The sequence below is a fragment of the Rhinatrema bivittatum genome, chromosome 15, assembly GCF_901001135.1.
Source record: "Rhinatrema bivittatum chromosome 15, aRhiBiv1.1, whole genome shotgun sequence".
NCBI lineage: Eukaryota > Metazoa > Chordata > Amphibia > Gymnophiona > Rhinatrematidae > Rhinatrema > Rhinatrema bivittatum.
This window is the reverse complement of record NC_042629.1, coordinates 29,608,708-29,632,153: the sequence shown is the minus strand read 5'-3', so window position 1 is coordinate 29,632,153 and position 23,446 is coordinate 29,608,708. Positions and strand designations below refer to the sequence as shown.

At 44.5% G+C, this 23,446-nt stretch overlaps 1 protein-coding gene across 8 annotated transcripts in view; it reads left to right on the top strand.

Annotated features, from left to right (window-relative positions):
• The window catches only part of BCL9 (BCL9 transcription coactivator), a 214,689-nt gene that overhangs the window by 158,420 nt on the left and 32,823 nt on the right, over positions 1–23,446 (top strand). For all 8 annotated transcript variants that reach the window (XM_029578284.1, XM_029578283.1, XM_029578286.1 and 5 more), the window contains 2 exons: positions 1,363–1,462; positions 10,389–12,645. In XM_029578284.1, the coding sequence (XP_029434144.1) occupies positions 1,363–1,462; positions 10,389–12,645 (2,357 nt within the window). The remainder of the gene's footprint in view (positions 1–1,362; positions 1,463–10,388; positions 12,646–23,446) is intronic.

The following is a 23,446-nucleotide window of genomic DNA, read 5'->3' as shown; positions in this document are numbered from 1 at the left end:
CCCTTATCCTCTAGTTTAAGTGACTAATATTGCATGACTGGAATTTCTGGCTTAAGATATTCTTTCCTGCCAATGACAAATGTAAGCCATCCTTACAGTATAGTCTTTTATTGTTCCATAATAGGCCCCAAATCCACTTTCTTTGCACCATGTTTTGAGCCATGTATTGAAATTTTCTGTCTGGCTTATTCTTTCCTTTCCCCTTCCATGAACAGGTGGTAATTCAGAAATTCATATGTCTAATCTTCCCCAGATTCTGGAAATTATTCTGTACTGCTTGGTGGCTGTTTTTAGCAAGGTCATTGGTCCCTAGACAGATGATAACATTGATATTGGAGTCCTTACCTTCTTCTATAATTGCATTAAGTACTTGGTTTGTGTTTCTACCAGTTGAGGATCCAAGAAAGCATTTAACTATTGTGTCCCCTTCGAAATGAGTTCCCAGATTAGTTCCTCTAATGTTCTTGGAGAAAACTTGTTACAGGTAAGTAGCTCTGCTTTCTGTCACAGTTTTGATTTCTACCACTTTTGCTGGAAAGGTTTTCCAGGTGTCCATCACTATCTCGGTGAAAAAGGATTTTCTCATATTTCTCTTGGGCTTCCCTCCTATCAGCTTTATATGATTGACTCCTTGTTCTTGAATTTCATTCTTTCTCTCGTAAGCCTGGCAGTTTCCCCTTGCTCCCTTGAGCTTCCATCTCACTCAGAACTAGAACTGGAAGACTTCATTTACTTAGAAATTATTCTTCTAGTTTTATATCTCCCTTTAAATTCATATATCCCAGTTATTGAAATGACAGTTTGTGGCTGGGTGCTAGGTACCAGGACTCCTTATGAAATCTTGCAATCTTAGGCCCTAAATTCAGCTGCTGGTACTCCTCCTTAGGCACTGTGAACACTGCCATCTCAATGTCTTTTGCCGACCCATGGAATGGAACTGGGATTTGAGCCCAGGGCCTTTGCATACTGGGCTGGCCAAAGCTTCTTGTTCTTTGAATAAAGTTATATTCTGGTACTTCATTGAAGCATGCTGGATATTTGAATGCTTGGATCATATCTTCCCTTTCCTCCCTTTTTGTCTGTGTATGGCTTATAGTGCAGACCATGTATCATTTTGGTGGCCCTCATTGTATCACCTCCATCTTCTCAATGTCTTTAGTAGATGTTGCAAAAACTGAAGGATGTTCATTTTAGTAGGGATTCACTAACAGAAAAGTCATTATGCTGCTTAAGGTAAAGGGCCAAAGAATTGAGTATCTGCATCCTTCCTTTAAGCTAGTGCTATTGAGACAAAAGTTGGAAACCAAGATCAAAAAGTGAAGCTCCAGGGTATGTATCTGATATTTCTTCCTCTCTCTGCAGAGCTGCTGAAGCTGTGATAAAGGGACAGGCTGAATCTATTGTTCTGTTCCACATTCAAAGCACCTCAAACAGCAAAGCTGAGCGCACGTCTCCACCCATGGTAGGTACAGGGGTTCTCTCATTCTGCAGTGAGCTGAAAAAGTGGGGATGAGCGTGGGTGGGCACCAGAAAGAATAAAGGTTTGGCTCCCTGATCAGGAAAGCTTTCATCAGTTTTGTGGCAGCAAATATGGACTTAATTTTGTGGGTGTCGAGCCAAGATTTTTCTTCTCTTGTGAAAGATTGAGTCTCAGAGTCTGATCAAAACCAGATTTCATCTGTAGATGGCCAAATTATCTCCAGTTTTCAAAGGACTTTCAGTAGTTATAAGTTTTTTGGTTAGTGACATGAATTAATTTGTATAATGCTAGCTTGTGAATGAACAAAAGATGCACAAAGTGGAATGGCACAGAATTTTTTAAGATTTGGAATATGGGGAGGACAAAAAATTGTTCTCCAGTGGCAATTCTTAGGGAAAATACATGAAGTGACATAGTCTTATAAATTTATAAGGATATATTTGCATGCCATGGGTGGGTGTCAATGCTTGAGACATCAGAAATTTACCACTGAACAGACTGTAGGGTACTATTGCACTTATAAAATGGTAGTTTAATTTTGGCAAAAAAAAAAAAATAATAATTTGAGTATGCTACTAAATGGAAAAATTATACCTAAAACCTTGTGAAGCTGCTGGAAAAATATTGGTCACCTAGGTGCCCGGACAACTAAAATTTAGTGCCTGGTGCCCAGTGCTGCCCCAACTTGAGGAGGTGCCTTGGCAGCTCAAGTGACTACTGGGACTCGTGAAGGAGCTGACACAACAGCCCAGGGCTTCCCCTGCCTCCAAGATGCACAGAGAACTGGAGCAGCAAGAGAGTGGCAGAAGAAGCTAAGAAAAGGAGAGAAAACCAGCAAATTAAAGACCTGAAAAAAATAAGAAGAAAGCATAGAAGGGGAAAATGTTATTCTCTGGCTCCTACAAATTTTAGCTGGTGACTGTTTTCAAAATATTTCCCAGCTTTAGCTACAAACTATGCATATAACAATTGTTCTTTATGTTCATTCTTTTCAACTGTTGCTGCCATAGAAGGATGTCAGCTTTATATCTGAGGTAAAAAAAAACACAAGGCTGACAAGCTGCTGTGAAAGGAGACAGGCAGCACCTGTCTGTGTACTGTTTGTGCCATTGCCTGGTTTTTAGTTTTTCAGCAAGGGTTGGGGACCTTCAGGGAGCGCTTGGGGTTCAGATTAGTTTTTCAGAAGGCTTTTCCAGAACCAGCTGAGAGCTGACAAATATTCTAATGGCTTACAGACAATTCTGTTGAGCTAATCAGTTCTATCTTTTTTTATATTATTTTTGCCTAGAATCTTATTTCTGATGAGAGCCCTCTGTTTTAGGATGTTTTATGGTTTAAGTATTTTAAACTAATTTGCTTATCTCTGTTAAGTTGTCATGATTGTCCTGTCCTTTAATCTTTTTTGTAACTCACTTTGAGCAAGCAAAAATGTGATCTAATAAATACTAATTTTCTAACCATGTTTATTTCACTGATTCAGTTGATATTTTAAGTCAGTGTGATACTTTTGTGGTACAGTCTCCGCGGGTACTTTATACCCACAGACTTTATACCAATTTTGAAAAACTGTATACGCCTACTCTTAGACGAGACCTAGACCAAGAGAAAGCAATCTAGTTAGTACTGTTGCAAAGCTGCTGAATCAAAGCTTCAAATACTGTTGGCTAGCCCCTGTATGTTTGCTTTGATTAGACTGTAAACTCTACTGAGCAGGGTCTCTATCTTGTGTGTGTTTGTACAGCACTGCATACATCGACTAGCATCATAGAAGTGATAAGTAGTAATAGAAGCCAATGATTTTTATAATTTGCAAGCTAATCTCCTAAAACATCTCTCTCTGTTCTGGAGAATCAGAAAGTATACACTGAAAGAAGCAAATGTGGTCATCTTTCTTTTGGAGGTTATTTCTTTAGTAGCTGATTTTTCCATAATATGGGAGCTGGTAAGTGTAATTGTCTAACTGACTAACACCATTTTTGAACAGCTAATTCGAATTTTCACATATCTCGAGTGGATCCTAAAGGGTGGTCGGATGACCCTGGCAGTTGTGGGTTATATAGGGTCCATTGCTTGAGATGCCAGCCCCTCTTGGAAGAAGCATTATCTATCTGCCATTTAGAAGGAGATGGCTCTGTGCCACTTATCGGAGAAGGGAACAGCAGTCGTGTAGTACTGTTCGGTGTAGGGAATTAATTAATGAGGCCTTCTCTATAATTCACCTGAGAATAGCATCTGTCAGTGACCAGTGGTATGTGAGCCCATTGAAGTTAGGCTCACATACCACTGTGAGCCTAACTTCAATGGGCCTTCTGATCGTGTGGGGCCATTGAAGTTAGGCTCACATACCACTGTGAGCCTAACTTCAATGGGCCTTCTGATCGTGTGGGGCCATTGAAGTTAGGCTCACATACCACTGTGAGCCTAACTTCAATGGGCCTTCTGATCATGTGGGGCCATTGAAGTTAGGCTCACATACCACTGTGAGCCTAACTTCAATGGGCCTTCTGATCGTGTGGGGCCATTGAAGTTAGGCTCACAGTGGTATGTGAGCCTAACTTCAATGGGCCTTCTGATCGTGTGGGGCCATTGAAGTTAGGCTCACATACCACTGTGAGCCTAACTTCAATGGGCCTTCTGATCGTGTGGGGCCATTGAAGTTAGGCTCACATACCACTGTGAGCCTAACTTCAATGGGCCTTCTGATCGTGTGGGGCCATTGAAGTTAGGCTCACATACCACTGTGAGCCTAACTTCAATGGGCCTTCTGATCGTGTGGGGCCATTGAAGTTAGGCTCACATACCACTGTGAGCCTAACTTCAATGGGCCTTCTGATCGTGTGGGGCCATTGAAGTTAGGCTCACAGTGGTATGTGAGCCTAACTTCAATGGGCCTTCTGATCGTGTGGGGCCATTGAAGTTAGGCTCACATACCACTGTGAGCCTAACTTCAATGGGCCTTCTGATCGTGTGGGGCCATTGAAGTTAGGCTCACAGTGGTATGTGAGCCTAACTTCAATGGGCCTTCTGATCGTGTGGGGCCATTGAAGTTAGGCTCACATACCACTGTGAGCCTAACTTCAATGGGCCTTCTGATCGTGTGGGGCCATTGAAGTTAGGCTCACATACCACTGTGATCCTAACTTCAATGGGCCTTCTGATCGTGTGGGGCCATTGAAGTTAGGCTCACAGTGGTATGTGAGCCTAACTTCAATGGGCCTTCTGATCGTGTGGGGCCATTGAAGTTAGGCTCACATACCATTGGTCTACATCTTGCCACACAGGAGGCCAGGGTGTGGGTTTCCTTCTAGCCAGTGAACCCACTGCTCTTGTCATATGATCATGTGGGGCCTTGTTCCAGCCAGACTGTGCTGGCTGGAACAAGGCCCCACATGATCATTTGACAAGAGGAGAGAAGCCGGGGGATGGTGAAGTAAAAGTACAGGATGGAAACAGGGAAAAGGAAGCAAATGGTTAAGTAATAGAGGAATAGAAAACTTCAAAGGAGATCAGTAGGGGAGAAAGTGGAGGTGATTCAGCATTTTATGGTATACATGGTAATGGCAGAAATCACAGAACAGGTGCCAGCGCTCCTTCCCTTGTAGCTAGGTGCTATCAACAAGGAAAACTGAAGGACAAGTTCTCCAGTGGTACAAGCAGGGCAGGTCTGTGCAGTCTTGTTCTCCCTTACCGATGTTACAGGAATCTTCCTGTAGGCAGGGATCACCAGCAGCACCTTTCTAATTAATTTTTGGCACTATTATGTACAAAAAACTGCTGAATTTATCCTTAAACCTATACCCACTAATCCAGGATAAGCAAAACTTCAGTGTTTCTAGTTTTTTGATTAGCATGGGAGAGAAACTTAGCTAAAGGGCCTTTGGTGGAAAAACGTTTAGATCTAATTAGTGTTAAGGTTCATACCCAAAGTATGTGGTTGATACCAGATATTGTAATATTTTTAAGTGCACTTATCGCAGGCCAGATTGGGTGGTCATTGAATTATGAATATATTTTAGGTAGCATAGTAGATATTTATGTAATGTAATACATTTCTTTAATTTCTATTTTTACATTGAAAAAGAGATCAAAGTTGTATGGTTGCCATGTTGGTACCCAAGACTGCATTGAAATAAGTCAACCAAAAGCTATATATAAGTTGATTACTTCTTATTAAACTAAATTCGTTTCTCTACTAGCTTTTTTCATCATTTCTAAACAGAAGATAGAAATTTCACACACAGTGAAAGTGTGGAGTGTTGCATGACATGATGAGTTGTAATATTTAGGCCTAAATTGCAAAGGTCAGGAAGTAAAATGTAAAATATGCATCTTTATTCTTTACTGTCTGTCTTTTAGTCATGCCTGCTTGGTACTTAGTCTGATGTGCAGTCGTTAAAATAAGTACATGCATATCTCGTGCTAGCAACATATGATTTACAACTATTTTTTATTATAATCCTGAATAAATTAAGAGCTTGATTAATCAGATGGGCATTGGCACCCTGTCCTCTGAAACAAGTCCACGTACACACATTCTGGGTGCTTGAGTGCTCAGTCAATATGAGTTTTTATCCGTGGTTGCTGCCTAATGAGATTACTAACACAATGGCTGAGAAAGGAATTGTACTTAGGTTGGCTAAAATCACAGCCCTTATTGGTTGTAAGACATTCAGGAAAGATAACTGCTAAGCATTTCAGCATCTCTAAACAGACAGTAAAATGGGCAGATTTTGATTACTGGCCAGTTTTGGTATCCAAGTGCGACTGACAGCAGCCATATTATTTTACTGGTTGGCCAAAACAGCATTCAAGGTCAATGTATAAAGCAAGGCTTGTGGGGGTCGGAGGGAGGTGGGGTTTTTTGTTTTGTTTTTTTTAATATGGATGACAAAGAAAACCCTCCTTATCTTTAAAATTGCAACCTAGTGCCTCCTTCATGCCAAACTTGCTCAACATCTCTCCATGCAAAGATATTCTTTTTGGCATTTTCCCCTGCTAATTTAAACCAGCTTGCTCCTGACATAAGATGCTACTCCTGGCTCCTTGATACAGTAACTTATTGCTGCAAACACTTTGCCACCTAGACTCCCCAGTACAAGAAAAAAAATTGGCTTGCTTGCTCCTGACGTAAGAAATCCCTCCTCCTGCCCACTTTTCTGCTGTTCTAATTCTTCCATATTGGCCCAAACATGAGTTGTTTATAATTAGACCAGTACAGTATTATATCACTAATAATCATAGGGAGAGTATATTTGAAGAAATAGCCTTGTAACATTTCAGCAATGATGTGTGACTATATATTTTCTAGTTCCATTCATTTCTGCTTGTTTTTCTTGTCGTATTTGGAGCATTTTCCAATAAAAATTAAAAATTAGACTAAAAGAGAAATTTCTGAGGAGGTTATTTTTTTTACATCGGGGTTATAAAAGTGCGGTGTATCATGGTTTTAATGGTGCACCCAGTGGGGAGGGGGTGCAGATAGGGAGGGGCCATGCTTCCTGGTGTTAGGCTGTGGGAGAGTGCTGATGGGCCTGGCTGTCACCACCACTGCTCAAAGTACATATCTGGGAAAGGGTCAGATTTCCCTCATGTTCCCTGCAGGCTGCCTAGGAGGGAAGAGGTTTGATTAGGGAACAGAGCTTGTTCCTTTTTGTTCTGCCCTGTCCTCTCCAAACTCACCCCCGCCCCTCCCTTTCCCTGCAAGACAGGGGCAGGAGGGCTCCATCAAATGACTTATGAAGAGAGATTGAAGAATCTAAATATGTATACCCTGGAGGAAAGGAGGAGCAGAGGTGATATGATACAGACTTTCAGATACTTGAAAGGTTTTAATGATCCAAAGACAACGACAAACCTTTTCCATCAGAAAAAAATCAGCAGAACCAGGGGTCACGAGTTGAAGCTCCAGGGAGGAAGACTCAGAACCAGTGTCAGAAAGTATTTCTTCACAGAGAGGGTGGTGGATGCCTGGAATGCCCTTCCGGAGGAAGTGGTGAAGACCAGAACTGTGAAGGACTTCAAAGGGGCGTGGGATAAACACTGTGGATCCATAAAGTCTAGAGGACGTGAATGAAGAGTGGGTGGCTCGCGGGAATGACGGCTACTGCCTGGAGATAATACCCTTATTCAATAAACATACACACCGTTAAGGCGACTCCAACATTGCTTTAAGCTTCAACGGCAAGAGGAAATGTGGAAAAAAGGATTTGCATTCACAAAAAAGCGGGGAGTAGCTTGCTTGTTATGGCGGTTACTACCCCAAACCAAATAAGCCTGATACTTCACTTTCAATGCATATCCAGCATAGCTCTCTGCTTCAATGGCAGGGGGAATGAAGAAAAGTGGATCTATATACAGACAACAACCAAGGACTGAATTACATAGTCTGGGTAAACAAAAGCATGGGTGCAGCTTGCTTATTGCGGCGGTTACTACCCGTAACTAAGCTAGATATTTCACTTAGATGCAGTTCCAACACTGCTCTCTACATTAATGGTGGGGGTGGAAGGGAAATAGAACCAAAAGGTTACTAAAAGCCAAGAGAAACAGATAAGTATGAGAGAAAAAAAAGTGCGAAGCTTGCTGGGCAGACTGGATGGGCCGTTTGGTCTTCTTCTGCTGTCATTTCTATGTTTCTATGTTAGGAAGAGGGGTTGCATTAGGGAGCAGAATAGTTCTTCCCTTGTCTGCTCCACCCTCAGCCTCCACCACCTTCCCTTCTGTTCCTGCATGCAGCCTCATTGGAGAAGAAAGTAGAAGGCTGTTCACTGAGTGAAATCCCATGCAGTAGCCATGTGTGCCCATGCTTAGCTGAGATAAGGATGAGTTGGGAATTTGCTGAGGTCAAGCTTGAGGACAGAGTGGAGAGTGCTGGGGTCATCCAAGGAGTGTGTCTGTTACGGAGAAGGAATCTGCTTGTGCGTCTGTGATTGTATATGAGAGGAAAGTTGTGAATCTGTGGTGTGTCTAATGGACACTGTTCTCCCCTCCCCCATGCAGCCCTCAATGTTATCTGTGTGAGCTGCTGCTTCTCGGCTGAGCTTTCTGTCATTATTCTGTTAGCACTCCCTCCTTGAGTCCCGTTCAAAATGCAGCTTACCACCCAAAACTTTCAGCCATGCTGCTGCCATTTCCCCTCCAGCAGTTGGCCAAAACCAGGACTTCATTCCCCTGAATAGCTTTCACCATTGGTTTTATGGCCAGTGTCCATAGCCTGCTGCATTTGTATGGTTGGGAAGAAACAGCATCATTAGCTTGTTGCATATTTTGCAGTCTACCACAGAATCACCATTCTTGAGAGCTTTAACGCCTCTTAATTCAGGCCTTTGAACAAAGCTGCAAGGATGCTGTCTATATAGTCTTGGCTGAGTCTGCTTTTGCTACAGCCCCTCCCCTTGCAAATTGCCTGTAGGGAACCTTCTGTTCCCCCCCCCCCCCAACCCCCTTTCTCTTGTGCTGAGAGGGTGGGGGGAGATGGAGTGGAAAGAGAGAGCAAAATACTTGATCCCTCAATGATCACTTAAATCATTATCATACTAAAGATGATTTTGATATAATTCCTGAATGGCACGATGTCACTATAGAATTTCTTTATACAAGGTTCTGGCACCTCTATATGCAGCCAGTCACAAAGTCCTGGATGTGTTTTGGAAGTCTGCAACTGCTGGTATATCACAGCAGGTGGAGAGAGCATTAATTTCAAGCTTTGATGGCAGACACTATTGGTAATTCAACACCTTTCTGTATCTCTTACCATGTGCCCAAAATATGCTGCTATTGAGGCCAGGAAATAGGATGGTTGCATTCTTTCAGTTCAAAAGAAGTGACCTTTCACTTATGCTTTAACTTGATAAATTGATTTTTGTACTTTATTTGTATATTGTTTAAAAACAAACAATACAAATGTTTTTCAATAAAAAAAAAAATCTTGTGTTGCAAAGTTAGATGCAAAATTGCCACACAATTGCTGCAGAATTTTGAAAACTCTGCTGCAAGAAGCTGGGGGCTCGAATTATGATCCTTGCTGAGGATCTGCATGGCCCCCATAGATCAACACATCTGTTCTACATGAGGAGGTGGGAAGTGTGATATAACAAGTCCAAAGTGACCTGTGAAAACCTAGGGATGAAAAGGGAAACCTTCAGATGAAAATGTTTTGTTCTGTTCCCAGAAGACCTCCCCCCAAAAAAATAAAAGCTAATAATAAAAGGCCACAGGTGGGAACGCTCCATTTGGTGTTTGTATAGTGATTTTGTGTTACTTAAAGTATTGTTACAAGGATTGGGGGGGGGGGAGCTAAATGGAAGCATAGGCCCTTAGATATCAGAGACCCATTGTAAGCCACTGCATGGTTTTGTTTAGGACAGGATTTAAGATTATGGAGCCCATAATCAAAGGACTGAGCACGGTGGGTTTCGCCTCTCTGAAATCAGAAGCAGGAGTCCTCAGTTTTGGGTGCTTTCAAAACTGGGCCCTCTAGAAACAAGCCTGTTTTGCCTCTTCCTAGATCTGGCTCTGGTTTTGTGAATGGGGATTTCTCACAGCCATTTATGGGCAGAAAACTGCTGCTGCCATGATGGAGATCCATAATGTGATTCTGAGGCCGTTTGTCATTAGTATGCCTGGAAATTTTTGCATTGCCACTTAGCTAAAAGTACCTCATTTCTGGGAGTAGGGTTGAATTTTGAGTATGTTCTGGGTAAGTGGCCTGTGGACTGGTGGTACTGGTAGTGAAGATGTTGCTGCTTAATTGCATTTGCAAGGAATGTAGAACTTTGCTCAGATTGTTTTGTTCATACAGCCAAAATACTTTGTAGATGTAACTTAAAGTGCATTGAGAAAAAAAAACACTGAAAATGTGAGCACATTGGAACTGTGACTTATGATATTTTTATCTGTTTATTTTCAGAATGCTCAGCTCTCTGCAATTAGAAATGAACCCAAACCCCAGCCTCAGCTGCCTGTACCCCAAGAGCAGAACCATTCGCAGACCACCACGTTGCAGACAAATCCTCCTGCCCCAGTCGCCACCTCCAAAGCCATTGCCTCCCATTGTACACTCAACCAGGACAGTGCTGGGGTGGAAAGTAAAGTGGGAACTGCTCGTAGCCCTGCCAGCACCACCCCGCTGGCAATGGAAGCGTCGCTGCAAAGCACATCCCCCAACAATCAAGCAGTCAGCCCCCTTCCCCAGGGTAGCAGTGCTCTCCCAGGGGACCCCAAAGTGGAACTGAAAGGTAGCAGCTCCTCTCAACAGACATCTAGCAGGGATGTGCCAGGGTTGGGAGAGAGTGCTGGTGGTTTGTCACAGGAGCAGCTGGAGCACCGGGAACGCTCCTTGCAGACACTCCGGGATATCCAACGCATGCTGTTCCCAGACGAGAAGGAGTTTGCCCTGAAAGAAAATACAGGCCAAAGTGGAGGGGCTCAGCAGAGCTCTGGGCTGTTGGATGGGCCTCAGAAGAAACCGGAAGGGCCAGTACAGGCTATAATGGCTCAGTCTCAAAGTTTAGGCAAGGGGCCTGGACCTCGGACAGAGGGAGGGGTTTCATTTGGTCCCCCAGGACATCGAGATATGCCTTTCTCTCCAGAGGAAATGGTTCCTCCAGCCATGAATCCCCAGCCTGGACAGGACCACTTGGATCATATGACACCAGAGCAGGTTGCATGGCTGAAGCTGCAGCAGGAGTTTTATGAGGATAAGAGGAGGAAACAAGAACAGGCAGTGGTACAACAGCGCTCCCTACAGGACATGATGGTGCATCAGCATGGGCCAAGAGGGATGGTCAGAGGGCCTCCGCCTCCTTACCAGATGAACCCTGGAGAAGGTTGGGGCCCTGGAGGGCCAGAGCCTTTTCCTGATGGAATAAGCATGCCACATTCTCTGCCTCCCAAGGGCATGGTACCACATCCCACTGTGCCTGGCAGTCAAATATCACGTCTCCCTGCATTTGTGGGGATGATGAACCCAGATATGGAAGTCCCTAATGTCCCCAATCCCGCATCCAGACCTGGGCTTTCAGGTGTTGGCTGGCCAGAGGAAATACCAAAAATTCCAGATGGCCGAAACTTCCCTCCAGGGCAAGGAGTCTTCAGTGGTCCTGGGCGAGGTGAGCGGTTCCCAAATCCTCAAAGTTTGTCAGAGGAGATTTTTCAACAGCAGATGTCAGAAAAGCAACTTGGTATGCCTCCTGGTATGGGCATGGAGGGCATCCGACCTGGTATGGACATGAGTAGACCAGTGCCCTCTCAAAGACACATAGAGCCAGGTGGTGTCATCTTTCCTCGAATGCCAGGTGATGGGCCCTTGAGCCCCTCAAGAACAGAGTTCCATAAAGGAATGCCATCCCAGTTGGGCCCTGGCAGGGAGGTAGAATTTGGACTCAGCCCCAGAAATATGAATATGAAAATGGATATGAACTTGAACGTCAATATGAATTCCAGCCCTCAGCTGGTGCCTCAGAAGATGAGAGAGGCAGGTGTGGGGCCGGAGGAAGTGATGAAAATAAGGTCTGGTGGTTCTGAAATGCTCACCTCTCAGCAGAAGATGATGCTGGCTTCTCAGTTTGCTGAACATCCCCAGCAGGAGTATGGCATGAGCTCCAGACCTTTTATGTCCATGTCACAGAGTCCAAGTGGAACTTTAAGACATTCCCGAGAACAGATTGGGCCTGACCAAAGGACTAACAACCGGCTTAGCCACATGCCACCACTACCTCTCCATTCTGCCGGTAATCCAAACAGCCTCAGTGCTACTCCCCCAGTTCAACGCAACTTGGGTCGCAAATCTTTGGATAATGTTTCTACTGCAACCAGTCAGGTGAACTCTCCAGGTGTCAATCCACTAAAGTCTCCAACTATGCGTCAGGTTCAGTCGCCTATGCTGGGTTCCCCATCTGGCAACCTTAAATCTCCCCAGACTCCATCCCAGCTGGCAGGAATTCTCACTGCTCCAACTGCTGCTGCTGCTGCTTCTATAAAATCTCCAGTTTTGGGATCTGCTGCTGCTTCTCCCGTCCATCTCAAGTCTCCATCCCTCCCTGTACCTTCCCCAGGGTGGACATCATCCCCGAAGCCTCCCATGCAAAGTCCAGGGATCCCCCCAAGCTCTCACAAACCACCTCTTGGCATCACTTCCCCAGCCATGATGGGAAATGTGGACTCAGGTCAGTGGGCACCTCTTTTTTTTTTTTGGTTGATTGCTGGGACTGTGTAAATCTGGGAGAGGGGCACATTCTAAGGGAAAATGTAATAGCTCAGATTACTAGGAGAGCTGGGGTTTTGTAATTCTGTATAGAAATGTTTATATTGTACCACAGTTTTGATCAGGCATATAATACATTTAATAATTAAAAAAATAAATGGTCATAACAGACCTTCAGAAACAGGTTCAGAGTCACCAGCTTCTGTAATGGAGACTTCCAATATAAAATGCTTCCATCCTTTTGAGCTGTAAGAATTGTCTTGAGTACTACTCGACACCACAACTACAAAGTCATGCTATGGGTGTAACTCAATAATAATCCTATTTTCATTGTTAACTGGAAAATGCATAATTCTTTAAAGATGAGCATTTCACTATAGTTGATGCATTGAATGACAACATATGTTCAACACACTGTTTTTAGAGCTTTGTAAGAAATCTTTAGAGATCTCCCTGGTTAGGAGCAGTAGTTATCCATAGACAAGCATTAATAATACAGCAACACAAGTAGGGTGATGGCACCCAAGTCAAGACTTGATCTCTTATAGCTAAGGAAAAAACAAAACAAAAAGGCTTTTCTGAGTATGCGTGGGAGTTCCCATGGTGCTGTCGCCATTTCTGCTTTGCTTAAAAGTCTGATTCTGTTCTCTTAGCTGTCTGCTGCAAGTTCTTTGAAAGTTTTTGGTTTTTGGGGGTTTTTTTGGCAATTTTCACTTTTTTCCTACTTTTTTTTATTGATTCTTATTTCTTGAAAAAAAGAGAAAAACTTACATAATTTTTCTTTTTACTTTCTTAATGTTCGGAAAATATTCTATAGTAGGTAAGAAGCTATTTAAGCCATGCTCTAAATGCTATCTTAAAATGGCAAGTCAGAGCCTACACAACCTTTGTTTAAGGTTCCTGGGCATGACACAGCGACTTGCAACTTCTGTGGTAAAATGTCACCTCGGGCATGCATCTATTGAGATAATGAAGCTCAAGTACAAGCTTTGACTGAAAAGAAAGTTGATTCATCAGATAAACTAAATCTTTCATCTCCTCCTGATAAGGGAAGATCTAGTTTGAAAGAGTCATCCAGAAAGAGTAGATTCAAGCACACCCTTCCACATTAGCCAGAGAAGAAGCATCAGAGAACCACGTCCTGGATTCAGTCTTCAGCAAAATTGAAGGAATGCTGTGCAGAGGAAACTTTAGTGCAAAGCACAGAGCCTTCGTGCCCACTTGGATCAGACAGATCAGTGCCAACTTCATAACAATGAGTCTCAGCATAAATGTCTATGGCACCAAAGGCCATCAGTGCTGTTGACGTTTCTTGACAGAAGTTATCTCTTTGCCTGCTTCTTAGAGATCAGCACTAATTCTGATCCTTGAAGTAAGACACATTAACTTATCACAACTATGGGCTATAACTAAGTGAAACGTAAAACAGAACAGTAAATAACTAGCATTTGATACCCCTATATTTAATAACAGTTTGAATCTTTTTGAAACCCTGTTTATCCCCCTTAACATTATAACCTTCATATTTGTTGTAAACCGTTATGATGGATTTATGATGATGAATCCGAATGACGGTATATAAAATTCGATAAATAAATAAACAAATTCTACTTCCTTCATTGTCTATATGTTGTTGTTTTGTACAGAAATTGTGGGCTGACTTTGTCAGACCTTATAGGGTTGAAAAGCCATCAGTATCTTCAGCACACATCTATACTATGATTAGTAGCAGAACTTCAGACTCAATTGACAAAAATAGCTTATCAGAGGCAGCAGAAGAAATCCAAATCTTCATTTTCTTTCCTCAGAGGGCAAGATCTCACAAAAGGAATCCCTGTGATACTCTTCAATTTGGAGGACTCCTTGAGTTCATACGACTCTTTATTTTGAGTCTATGATCAGTTTCCTGTGTTACCTTCCAATCCTTCATCAAAGCTGCCCACAAGTTCCACCCTACCAGAAGACATTGTTTTATTGGTTTTTTTTTTAAATACAAAATATGACTGACATGACTAACTTTATTCTCTTTAAATTGGAGAAAGATTATCAACAGTGAAAGAAATTTCAGGCTGTGTTGAAATTTATTCAGCCTTTAAAGCAAATAAAGGTAATACCAATTCACAAACCTTTGCTGCAGTATGGAAAACTTCTTTCCATTCTTCCAAGAGCTAAAAACATTGATTTAAAATACAGAGCACAGAGTTGCCCAGGTCATACCATATGATTCCTTAATTGTAGAATCAGCAATGAAAAAAAAGTCAAAATCATTCTCTAGTATAGTGATTTCTAACCTTTCTGGGAGCATGAACCCCTTTTCAACATCCAAACATTTTGCAGACCCCCACTGGTTTCTTTCATTTTTTCCTGCAATTAGTAATGTAGTAATAAATAAATTATATGCACACCAGATTCATAATATATAAAACTTACTAAAAAATGCTTAGTAATATAAACTGAATACATATAATTGCAAAGAATAGTAGCAAATGTGCAAAAATGTACTGATGTTCAGTAACTTGCATAGTGTAACTACAGGCAGCCACACAGATGTATCTGTCTGGATCTGGAGTGATTAGGAAGAATGGACTGGTGGAGGACAAAAGAGAGAGACTGACCAGGATGGACTTGTAGAGAGAGAAAGAAACAGATTGGCAAGAAAGGGACAGGTGGAGGGAGAGAGAGTGAGAGATTGGCGAGGATGGACCTGTGGAGGGAGGCTGATGGAAATGGATGGGTGAGGTGAGAGACAATCTGGGGGGGATGGATTGGTGAAGGGAGAAACTGGCTGGGATGGACTGGTGGAGAGTGAGAAAAAACTGGTGGGAATGGACTGGTGGAGGGAGAGTGGAACCGTGGTTAGGATGTACTGAGGAGCAAAGACAGATTGAGAGATGGTAGAGACGGGAGGAATGTCGGAGACAGGCCCACATCACTAAAAGGGAGAGGTGGAGAGAGGTTTGGTCCCTCCTAACACCCCCCCCCCCCCCATACACACTGTGTGTGTTTGTTTTTGTTAAGAAAATTACCTGTTTTGGGGTTACCACCCTGTTCGATCTTGGTGGGAATCCAGTCGTTCCCCTCACACCTGCCTGTTACCCAATTCCATACAAGCAAAGACCGGACACCCCTGCTCATAAAGCAAGAGGCACAACTACAAACATTTTTGCACCATTATTGCAAGGTGCTGGGCTTGCATGTCACTGGTATCTCTAGATAGAATACTCCTGGGGGAATTCTGTGCTACTGAAGGGCACAGAATTCCCCTCCTGCATTGAAATATTTATTTTTTTGTGCAGAATTTTAAGATGCCTGGTGGACCGGGAGCAGAGCCCATCCTACTCACAGCCAAAGCAGAAGGAGGCCTGGCAAGCCATGAGTGGAGCCCATTGCCCTCATCGGTGAAGACAGAGGCCCCAATGGGGGCGTGAGTGGAGCCCATTCTGCTTGTAGCCAAGGAGCTAGTGAACAGCTGATGACTGACGTGGCCTCTGTGTGTGTACGTGCGTGCGGAATGACAGGCAGAGGAGGGTTTGTGTGTGTGATTTTGGAGCCTGTGTGTTTGAGAACGAGAGAGAGCCTATGTGAGGGGGTGTAATGAGTGTGCAAGAGAGAGGAGGAGCCTGTGTGAGTGCATGTTTGCCAGAAAGATGGAGCCTATGTGGGGGAGAAGGGATGTATGCGATAGAGAGAGGGAGTCTATGTGAGGGTTTATGTATGTTTATTTATTTATTTGAAAACTTTTTTTATACCGATATTTGAAGGGACATCATATCGGTTTACATCTTAACTAAAGAGAGGAAAATACAATGAACAGGTGGGGGGGAGAGGGCTAACATAGGAACAAGTAAGACAGCAATGAATTGAGAGGAACATCAAGGGCTGCTCAAGAGAGCTGATAAATAACATGAAGGAGGCAACTGTGCCCAACAAACTTTGTACAAGGTTCAGGGAGTAGTAGTAAGGGGCAGGAGGGTAAGCTTGCTTAAAAAGCCAGGTTTTGAGGTTGGCCCTGAATTTAGAAGCGCAAGTCTCGAGCCAGAGGTTGGGGGGTAATGAATTCCAGAGTGTGGGTCCGGCAATGGAGAGGGCCCGGTCCCTCGTGGTGGTGAGGTGTGCCGTTTTTAGGGAAGGCACGTGGAGGGTCCCATTGTTGGAGGCTCTGGTGGCATGGTTAGATCATATTGGACGGAAGGGCTCGTCAAGCCAATTTGAGTTGTGAGAGTGTAAGGCTTTGTGGATCACAGTAAGGGTTTTATAGATGATGCGTGATGGAATCGGGAGCCAGTGAAGATTTTTCAGAATGGGGGTAATGTGGTCATATTTGCGGGTGTTAGAGATAGTTCTTGCTACAGCATTCTGTAGCATTTGGAGAGGTTTTACGGAGGAATAGGGGAGACCTAGGGAGGAGGGCATTGCAGTAGTCCATTTTTGTTGAGAGGGTGGCTTGTATGACAGTGTGGAAATCAGCGGCATGAAGCAAGGGTTTTAGTTTTTTCATCACATTAAGTTTGAAAAAACCTTCCTTTAGGATCAGGTTGATGTGTTTTTTTAGGTTCAGTTGTTGGTCAATCTGAACCCCGAGGTTTCTTGCGCAGGGCTGTGTAAGAAAGGCTTTATAGGCAGGGTCATTTGCAAGTGCAGGTTTGGGGGAGAGTGTTGTGAGATGAGGAGGAGTTCTGTTTTTGAGGCGTTTAAGGTGAGGTGCAGGTCAGTGAGGAGTGCGTTGATTGCGGTGAGGCAGTTTTTCCAGAAGACAAGTGCGTTTGTCAGGGAGTCCTGGATGGGTATGATGATTTGCTCGTCGTCTGCATATAGGTAGAATTTGAGGCTGAGATCTGAAAGGAGTTGGCAGAGGGGAGTCAGATATATGTTGAAGAGGGTGGAAGAGAGGGAGGAGCCCTGGGGAACTCTTGAGAGAGCGCATAGTGGGTAGATTCGACATTGCCTATTTTAACAGAGTATTTTCTATTAGTAAGGTAGGATGTAAACCATTGGAGTGCGGGGCCAGAGAGGCCGATACTGGTTAAGCAGGCGAGGAGGCAATTATGGCTTATAGTATCAAAGGCGGTGGAGATATCCAAGAGAGCCAGGATGTAAGTGTGTCCTTTGTCCATGCCTCTGAGGAGGAAGTCAGAGAGGGAAAGCAGGGGGGTTTCAGTAATGAGGTGTTTGCGGAAGCCGAATTGGGAGGGGTGGAGTATCTTGTTGTCTTCCAGGTAGTCTGTTAGTTGGGTATTAACCACTTTCTCCATGATTTTTGATATGAGGGGAACATTGGAGATGGGGCGAAAATTGGCTAGGTCCTTTGGGTCTAGGGAGGGTGTTTTTTAGCAGGGGTTAGACGGCTGCATGTTTAAGGGGGTCAGGGACCATGCCAGAGGAGAGAGAGCAGTTGATAATGTCAGCCAAAGGTTTAGCAATGGCGTCAGGTATCATAAGTAGGGCTTTGGTAGGGACAGTGTCAGAGGGGTGGGTGGCCGGTTTGATCTTTTTGAGGATCGAAGTTATTTCAATGGAGGAAGTGAGGTCAAGGGAGTTGAGGGGTTGTGGTGGTTAAGCGTGGGCTCACGGGTGGGGGGGGGATGGTGTCGGGTTAAATCTGAGGTTCTGTATTGGTGAAGAGCAGATTTGAAGGCAGAGGTTTTTTGTGGAGACGGGTCGTTACGCCATGCTCTCTCCTTTTGTCTTAGATTGTTTTTCATGTGTTTAAGGTCAGTCGTGTACCACGGTTTCTGATTTTTGGCGGAAGGGTTCAAATCCAGTGTACTTTTGTTTGCGCCTGATGCGCCAACAAGGGTACGCGAAGGCGCACTTTTTAAAAATCTACCCCCTAGGGAATAGCCACTGCTATTAATTGCATCAGTAGCATGGGTTCTTCTTAGTGTTTGGGTAATTGCCAGGTTCTTGTGGCCTGGTTTTTGGCCTCTGTTGGAAACAGGATGTTGGGCTTGATGGACCCTTGGTCTGACCCAGCATGGCAATTTCTTATGTTCTTAAATCGCGTGTGGTGATGGGGCATAGTTTGTTTGCGATGTCAAGTGTGATATTGCACCAGGACTTGATTGCTGCATCTGGATTGGAGCAATTAAGGTTGGGCAAGGAGTCAGTGAGAGCTGCTATGAGCTCTTCGGTAGGGCAGGCTTTTCTGAAAGCAATAGAAGTATTGGAGGTGGGATGATTGAGTAATGGTGTCTTGATGGAAAGAGCAGTTTTGATAATGGCGTGGTCTGACCAGGGGACAGGGGTACATGTAGGTGTATTAGGGGAGATGATGCAGGGGTTGATGAATAAGAGGTCGAGGGTGTGGCCTGCTTTATGAGTGGGGAGGTGATAATTTGTTTATAACCCATAGCATCTAGGGAGGTGAGGAAGGTTTTGCAGGATGAGGAGAGGGGAGATACGTCAACGTGGAGATTAAAATCTCCTAAAATAATGACGGGGGCTTCAATGTTGATATTGTCAGTGATGAATTCGATGATGGGGGATGGATCGTGTTCTAGGAAGCTGGGTGGGGCATAGACTAGGCAGACCTGTAGTTCGGGGGATTTGTAGAGCCCGATCCCTAGCCTTGTAGGGGGTTTGATGATGATGGGTTTGAGCTTTAAGTGCTTTTTAACTGCAAGGAGTAGACCTCCACCCCGTTTCTTAGGTCTCGGGGTGTTGAAGATATCATAGGTGTGACTGGGGAGTTGATTTAGGAGGACTATGTCTGAGTCCATGAGCCAGGTCTCGGTGATGGCGCAGACATCTGGCTTAGAGTCGGATAGAAGGTCATTGAGGATTCTGTTTTTTTTGGGGAGGGATTGGGCATTGAAAAGAATTATGAATAAGGTGGTGAGTCCTATGAACTGAGTAAGTGGGGAGGTGTGGATGGGTAAGAGAGACTTGTAGTGGGGGGGGGGGAGGTGAGGTGTGGGGCGGGGTGTTCTACGGGAGGGGTAGTGTATGCAGGGGATTGAGAAGCTTGCATGGTTAGCCATTGGGAGGCAAGGGGAGGAATAGTAACCGAAGACTCGGTAGAGGGTATCGGGTGGGGTTGAGCGCTGTAAGGGAGGATTGCACGGAGTAGAAGGTGTATTGGGAGGATGGCGTATGGAAGGGGGCAGGGGTAAAGTTCAAGAAAGGGGGGCGTAGCGTGTGATTAGAAAACTATAGTGGAGGTGTGTAGCAGACAGGATATAGGAACATACAGGAATGTTGATTGAAGTAGCCTGCGGCTGAGGAGGTGGAGGCATTGAATAGTTTGCAGTTCTGGAGGACAGGTTGAAACGGCCGCCACAGATCCGGGGAGCAGGCAGGAGAGCACAAAGGGGCGCACTAAGGGGCAGGCCCCTTAGTCGCGCTCCTTCGGTGAGCGGCGTGCGGCGCCCAGAGTTAGCAGAGGGCCTTAAGGGCCTGTTGCTGCCTCTGCCTCCTGTGATGTCGATGGGGGTGGAGCGTCGATGCTGGAAGGCGGACGGGGCCTGGAGAGGCCTGGATCGAGGTCGGCCCTTACCCCGGCGGGTGCGCGCCGATCACACCAGCTCTTCGTCGGGTCCGGCGTGGCCCGGGGGTCGGGTCCGGCTTCCGGCGTGATTCGGCTTCGGAGGTAGGGTCCGGCGTGGTTCGGCTTCTGGGGTCGGGTCCGATGGGGAGCTGGGCCGCGGGTCGGAGGGCTTCCGGGATGGGATGCTGGTCCGATCGCGGCTTCCAGAGCAAGAGGGAATTCTTTAGTTTGCAGAGGGCCTTAAGGGCCTGTTGCTGCCTCCGCCTCCTGTGACATTGATGGGGGCGGAGCATCAATGCTGGAAGGCGGACGGGGCCTGGAGAGGCCTGGATCGAGTTCGGTCCTTACCCCGGCGGGTGCGCACCGATCGCACCAGCCGCCAGCTCTTCGTCCGGTCGGGTCCGGCTTCCGGCGTGATTCGGCTTCGGAGGTAGGGTCTGGCGTGGTCCAGCTTCCGGGGTCAGGTCCGGGGAGATGGGCCGCGGGAGGGCATCCGGGATGGGATGCTGGTCCGATCGCGGCATCCGGAGCAAAAGAGAGCCTATGGGAGGGGGTGAGTTTAGGGAAGAACAAAAGGAGCCTGTGTGAGAGGAGGTGTGTGCGAGAGAGAGTGTATGAAGGGGGGGGGGAATATATGTATGAGAGAGGGACAGAGGGAACCTGTTTGAGGGGGTGGCGGTGCAAAAAAAAAATTTCAAGATGAATTCACTAGGTACCATTCTTCCGCTTCTAGAGACTGGTTTGGTTCAGCATCTTGGATCTAAAAGATGCTTTTATTCATGTATCAATTCATGAGTCTGACATGAAATACTTGAGGTTCACTCTAGAAAATCGACACTTCCAATTCAGAGTCATTCCATTTGGACTAGCGGCAGCCCCCCCAGTATGTTCACCAAATGGCTGGCAGTAACAGCTGCTCATCTGAGGAAAAATCACATTCGTCTTTCCACAGTTAGATGACTGGCTAATATTGCACGCATCTTACGAAGACTCCAGGATGTCTAATATGAGATCTAGGGGTCATGAAATGAAACTCCAGGGAGAACATCTCAGAACCAAAGTCAGAAAATATTTCTTCATGGAGAGGGCGGTGAATGTTTGCCATGTCCTTCCGGAGGAGGTGGTGAAAACCAAAACAGTGAAACAATTCAAAAGAGCATGGGATAAATACTGTGAAACCCTAAAGTTTAAAGGATGGAAATGAAGAAAAGAGTGCATGGAGTAATGTGCTGGTGCGACAGTTACTCCCCTTAACCAATAAGCCTTGATACTGTTAATGCAGCTTCATCATTGTCTGCTTCAACGGCAAGGGGAAAAGGGGAATAGGATTTGTAGAGCAGCCAACAAGGGCCCCGACTTTTATGGTTTGGGGAAACAAGTATGGGGTAACTTGCTGATGCGGCGGTTACTACCATTAATAAATAAGACTGAATCGCATCAAAGTATCAAACATGGCTCTCTCCTTCAACGACAAGGCATAACAGGGAGTTAGATTCAAACAGCAACCAAGGAGGGTCCTGACTTTTACGGTGTGGGAAACTGATAAGCATGGGGTAACCTACACAGCGCAGCAGATACTACCATAAGCTTACTAGGCAGACTGGATGGACTATTTGGTGCTTTTCTGCTGTCTTTCTGTTTGTGTTTTCACTCCAGATTTTTGCAGTTCCTGGGATTCATAATAAATTTTGAAGTTTCAGCTGATACCTATCCATCTACTAAAGTTCATAGAAGCACTCTTCAATATTTGGAAGGGAAAAGCTTTCCTTCCAGTCAAAAGGAAAGGCACACTGGTACAAACAGTACAATCTCTCTGCAGACTGCCAGATCCTTCATAAGAATGTTGGGACACATATAAATGACAGCAGAAAAGGACCAAATGATCCTTTCAGTCTGCCCAGAAAGCTTATGGCAGCATCTGCCATGCCGTGCAGGTTACCCCCATACTTATCAGTTTACCAGACCATAAAAGTCAGGGTTCTCGTTGGTTGCTGTTTGAATCCAATTTACCTTTACCCCTTGCTGTGGAAGCAGAGAGCAATGTCGGAGTTGCAGCAAAAGTATCAGGCTTATTGGTTAAGGGTAGTAAAAGCCGCATCAGCAAGTTACTCTCATGTACTCTTCTCTTCATTTCCATCCTCTAGCCTTTAGAGATCCACAGTGTTTGTCCTATGCCCCTTTGAAATCTTTCACTGTTTTCATCTTCACCACCTGCTCCAGAAGAGCATTCCAGGTTTTCACCAACCACTTTGTGAAGAAATATTTCCTGATGTTTGTTCTGAGTCCTCCCTGGAGTTTCATTTCATGACCTCTAGTTCTACTGGTTTCTTTCCAACGGAAAAGGTTTGATGATTGTGCATCATTAAAACCTTTCAGGTATCTGAAGGTCTGTATCATATCTCCCCTGCACCTCTTTTCTTTCAGGATATACATATTCAGATACTTCAGCCTTTCCTCATAAGTCTTTCGATGCTGACCCCACACCATTTTAGTCGCTCTTCTTTGGACTTCCTCCATCCTGTTTTTATCTTTTTTGAGATATGGGCACCAGTATGCTATGGTGCATGTTATTCCTTTTAACATGTATAATATGAGACAAGCCCAATGTCATCTCAAACTTGTGAACTAACACCTTCATCCACTATCTCATAGAATAAATATTTCCAGTCATCTCGTGTTCCCTACAATGGTGGATGAAAATGGAGAACCTTCTCTGCAGTCAGTTTTCATCCTCCACTGATTCAACAGATTTAAATGACAAATACCTGGCTATGTAATCCGCTTAGCATGCATTTCTTATAGGCAAACTATATTAATCAAAATAAAAATAATCAAGGCTAGAGATTTCATGTCCATGTAGTTTGTTCTCAAGGGACATGGTCTCTTGGAATTCAGGTTTCACATCAGCTTACAGGAGTTCAAAGTTAGTGCGAGTTACAAGGTTTTAAAATTTTCAACATTATTAAGCAGGTAACAATATTACATTCATAATTAAGAGTAAAAACAAAACTGAGCTCTTTGGGTTTTTGAAGTGTAGTTGAAGTAAACAGTAGTTAACATCCAAACAATCAAATAGCAAGGTCAAAGTTTTCATCCCCTGCTGATTTGACAGATTTTAATGCCTCCCATCAAAGCTGGGGAATTCACCTCAATGCAGTTTGTTCTCAAGGGATGTGGTCTCTTCAGGAATCCATACTTCACATCAACTTATTGGAGCTCAGTGCTATAAGCAGAGCTCCTCAGGTTTTTGATACATGGTTAAAGTAAGCAGTAATTC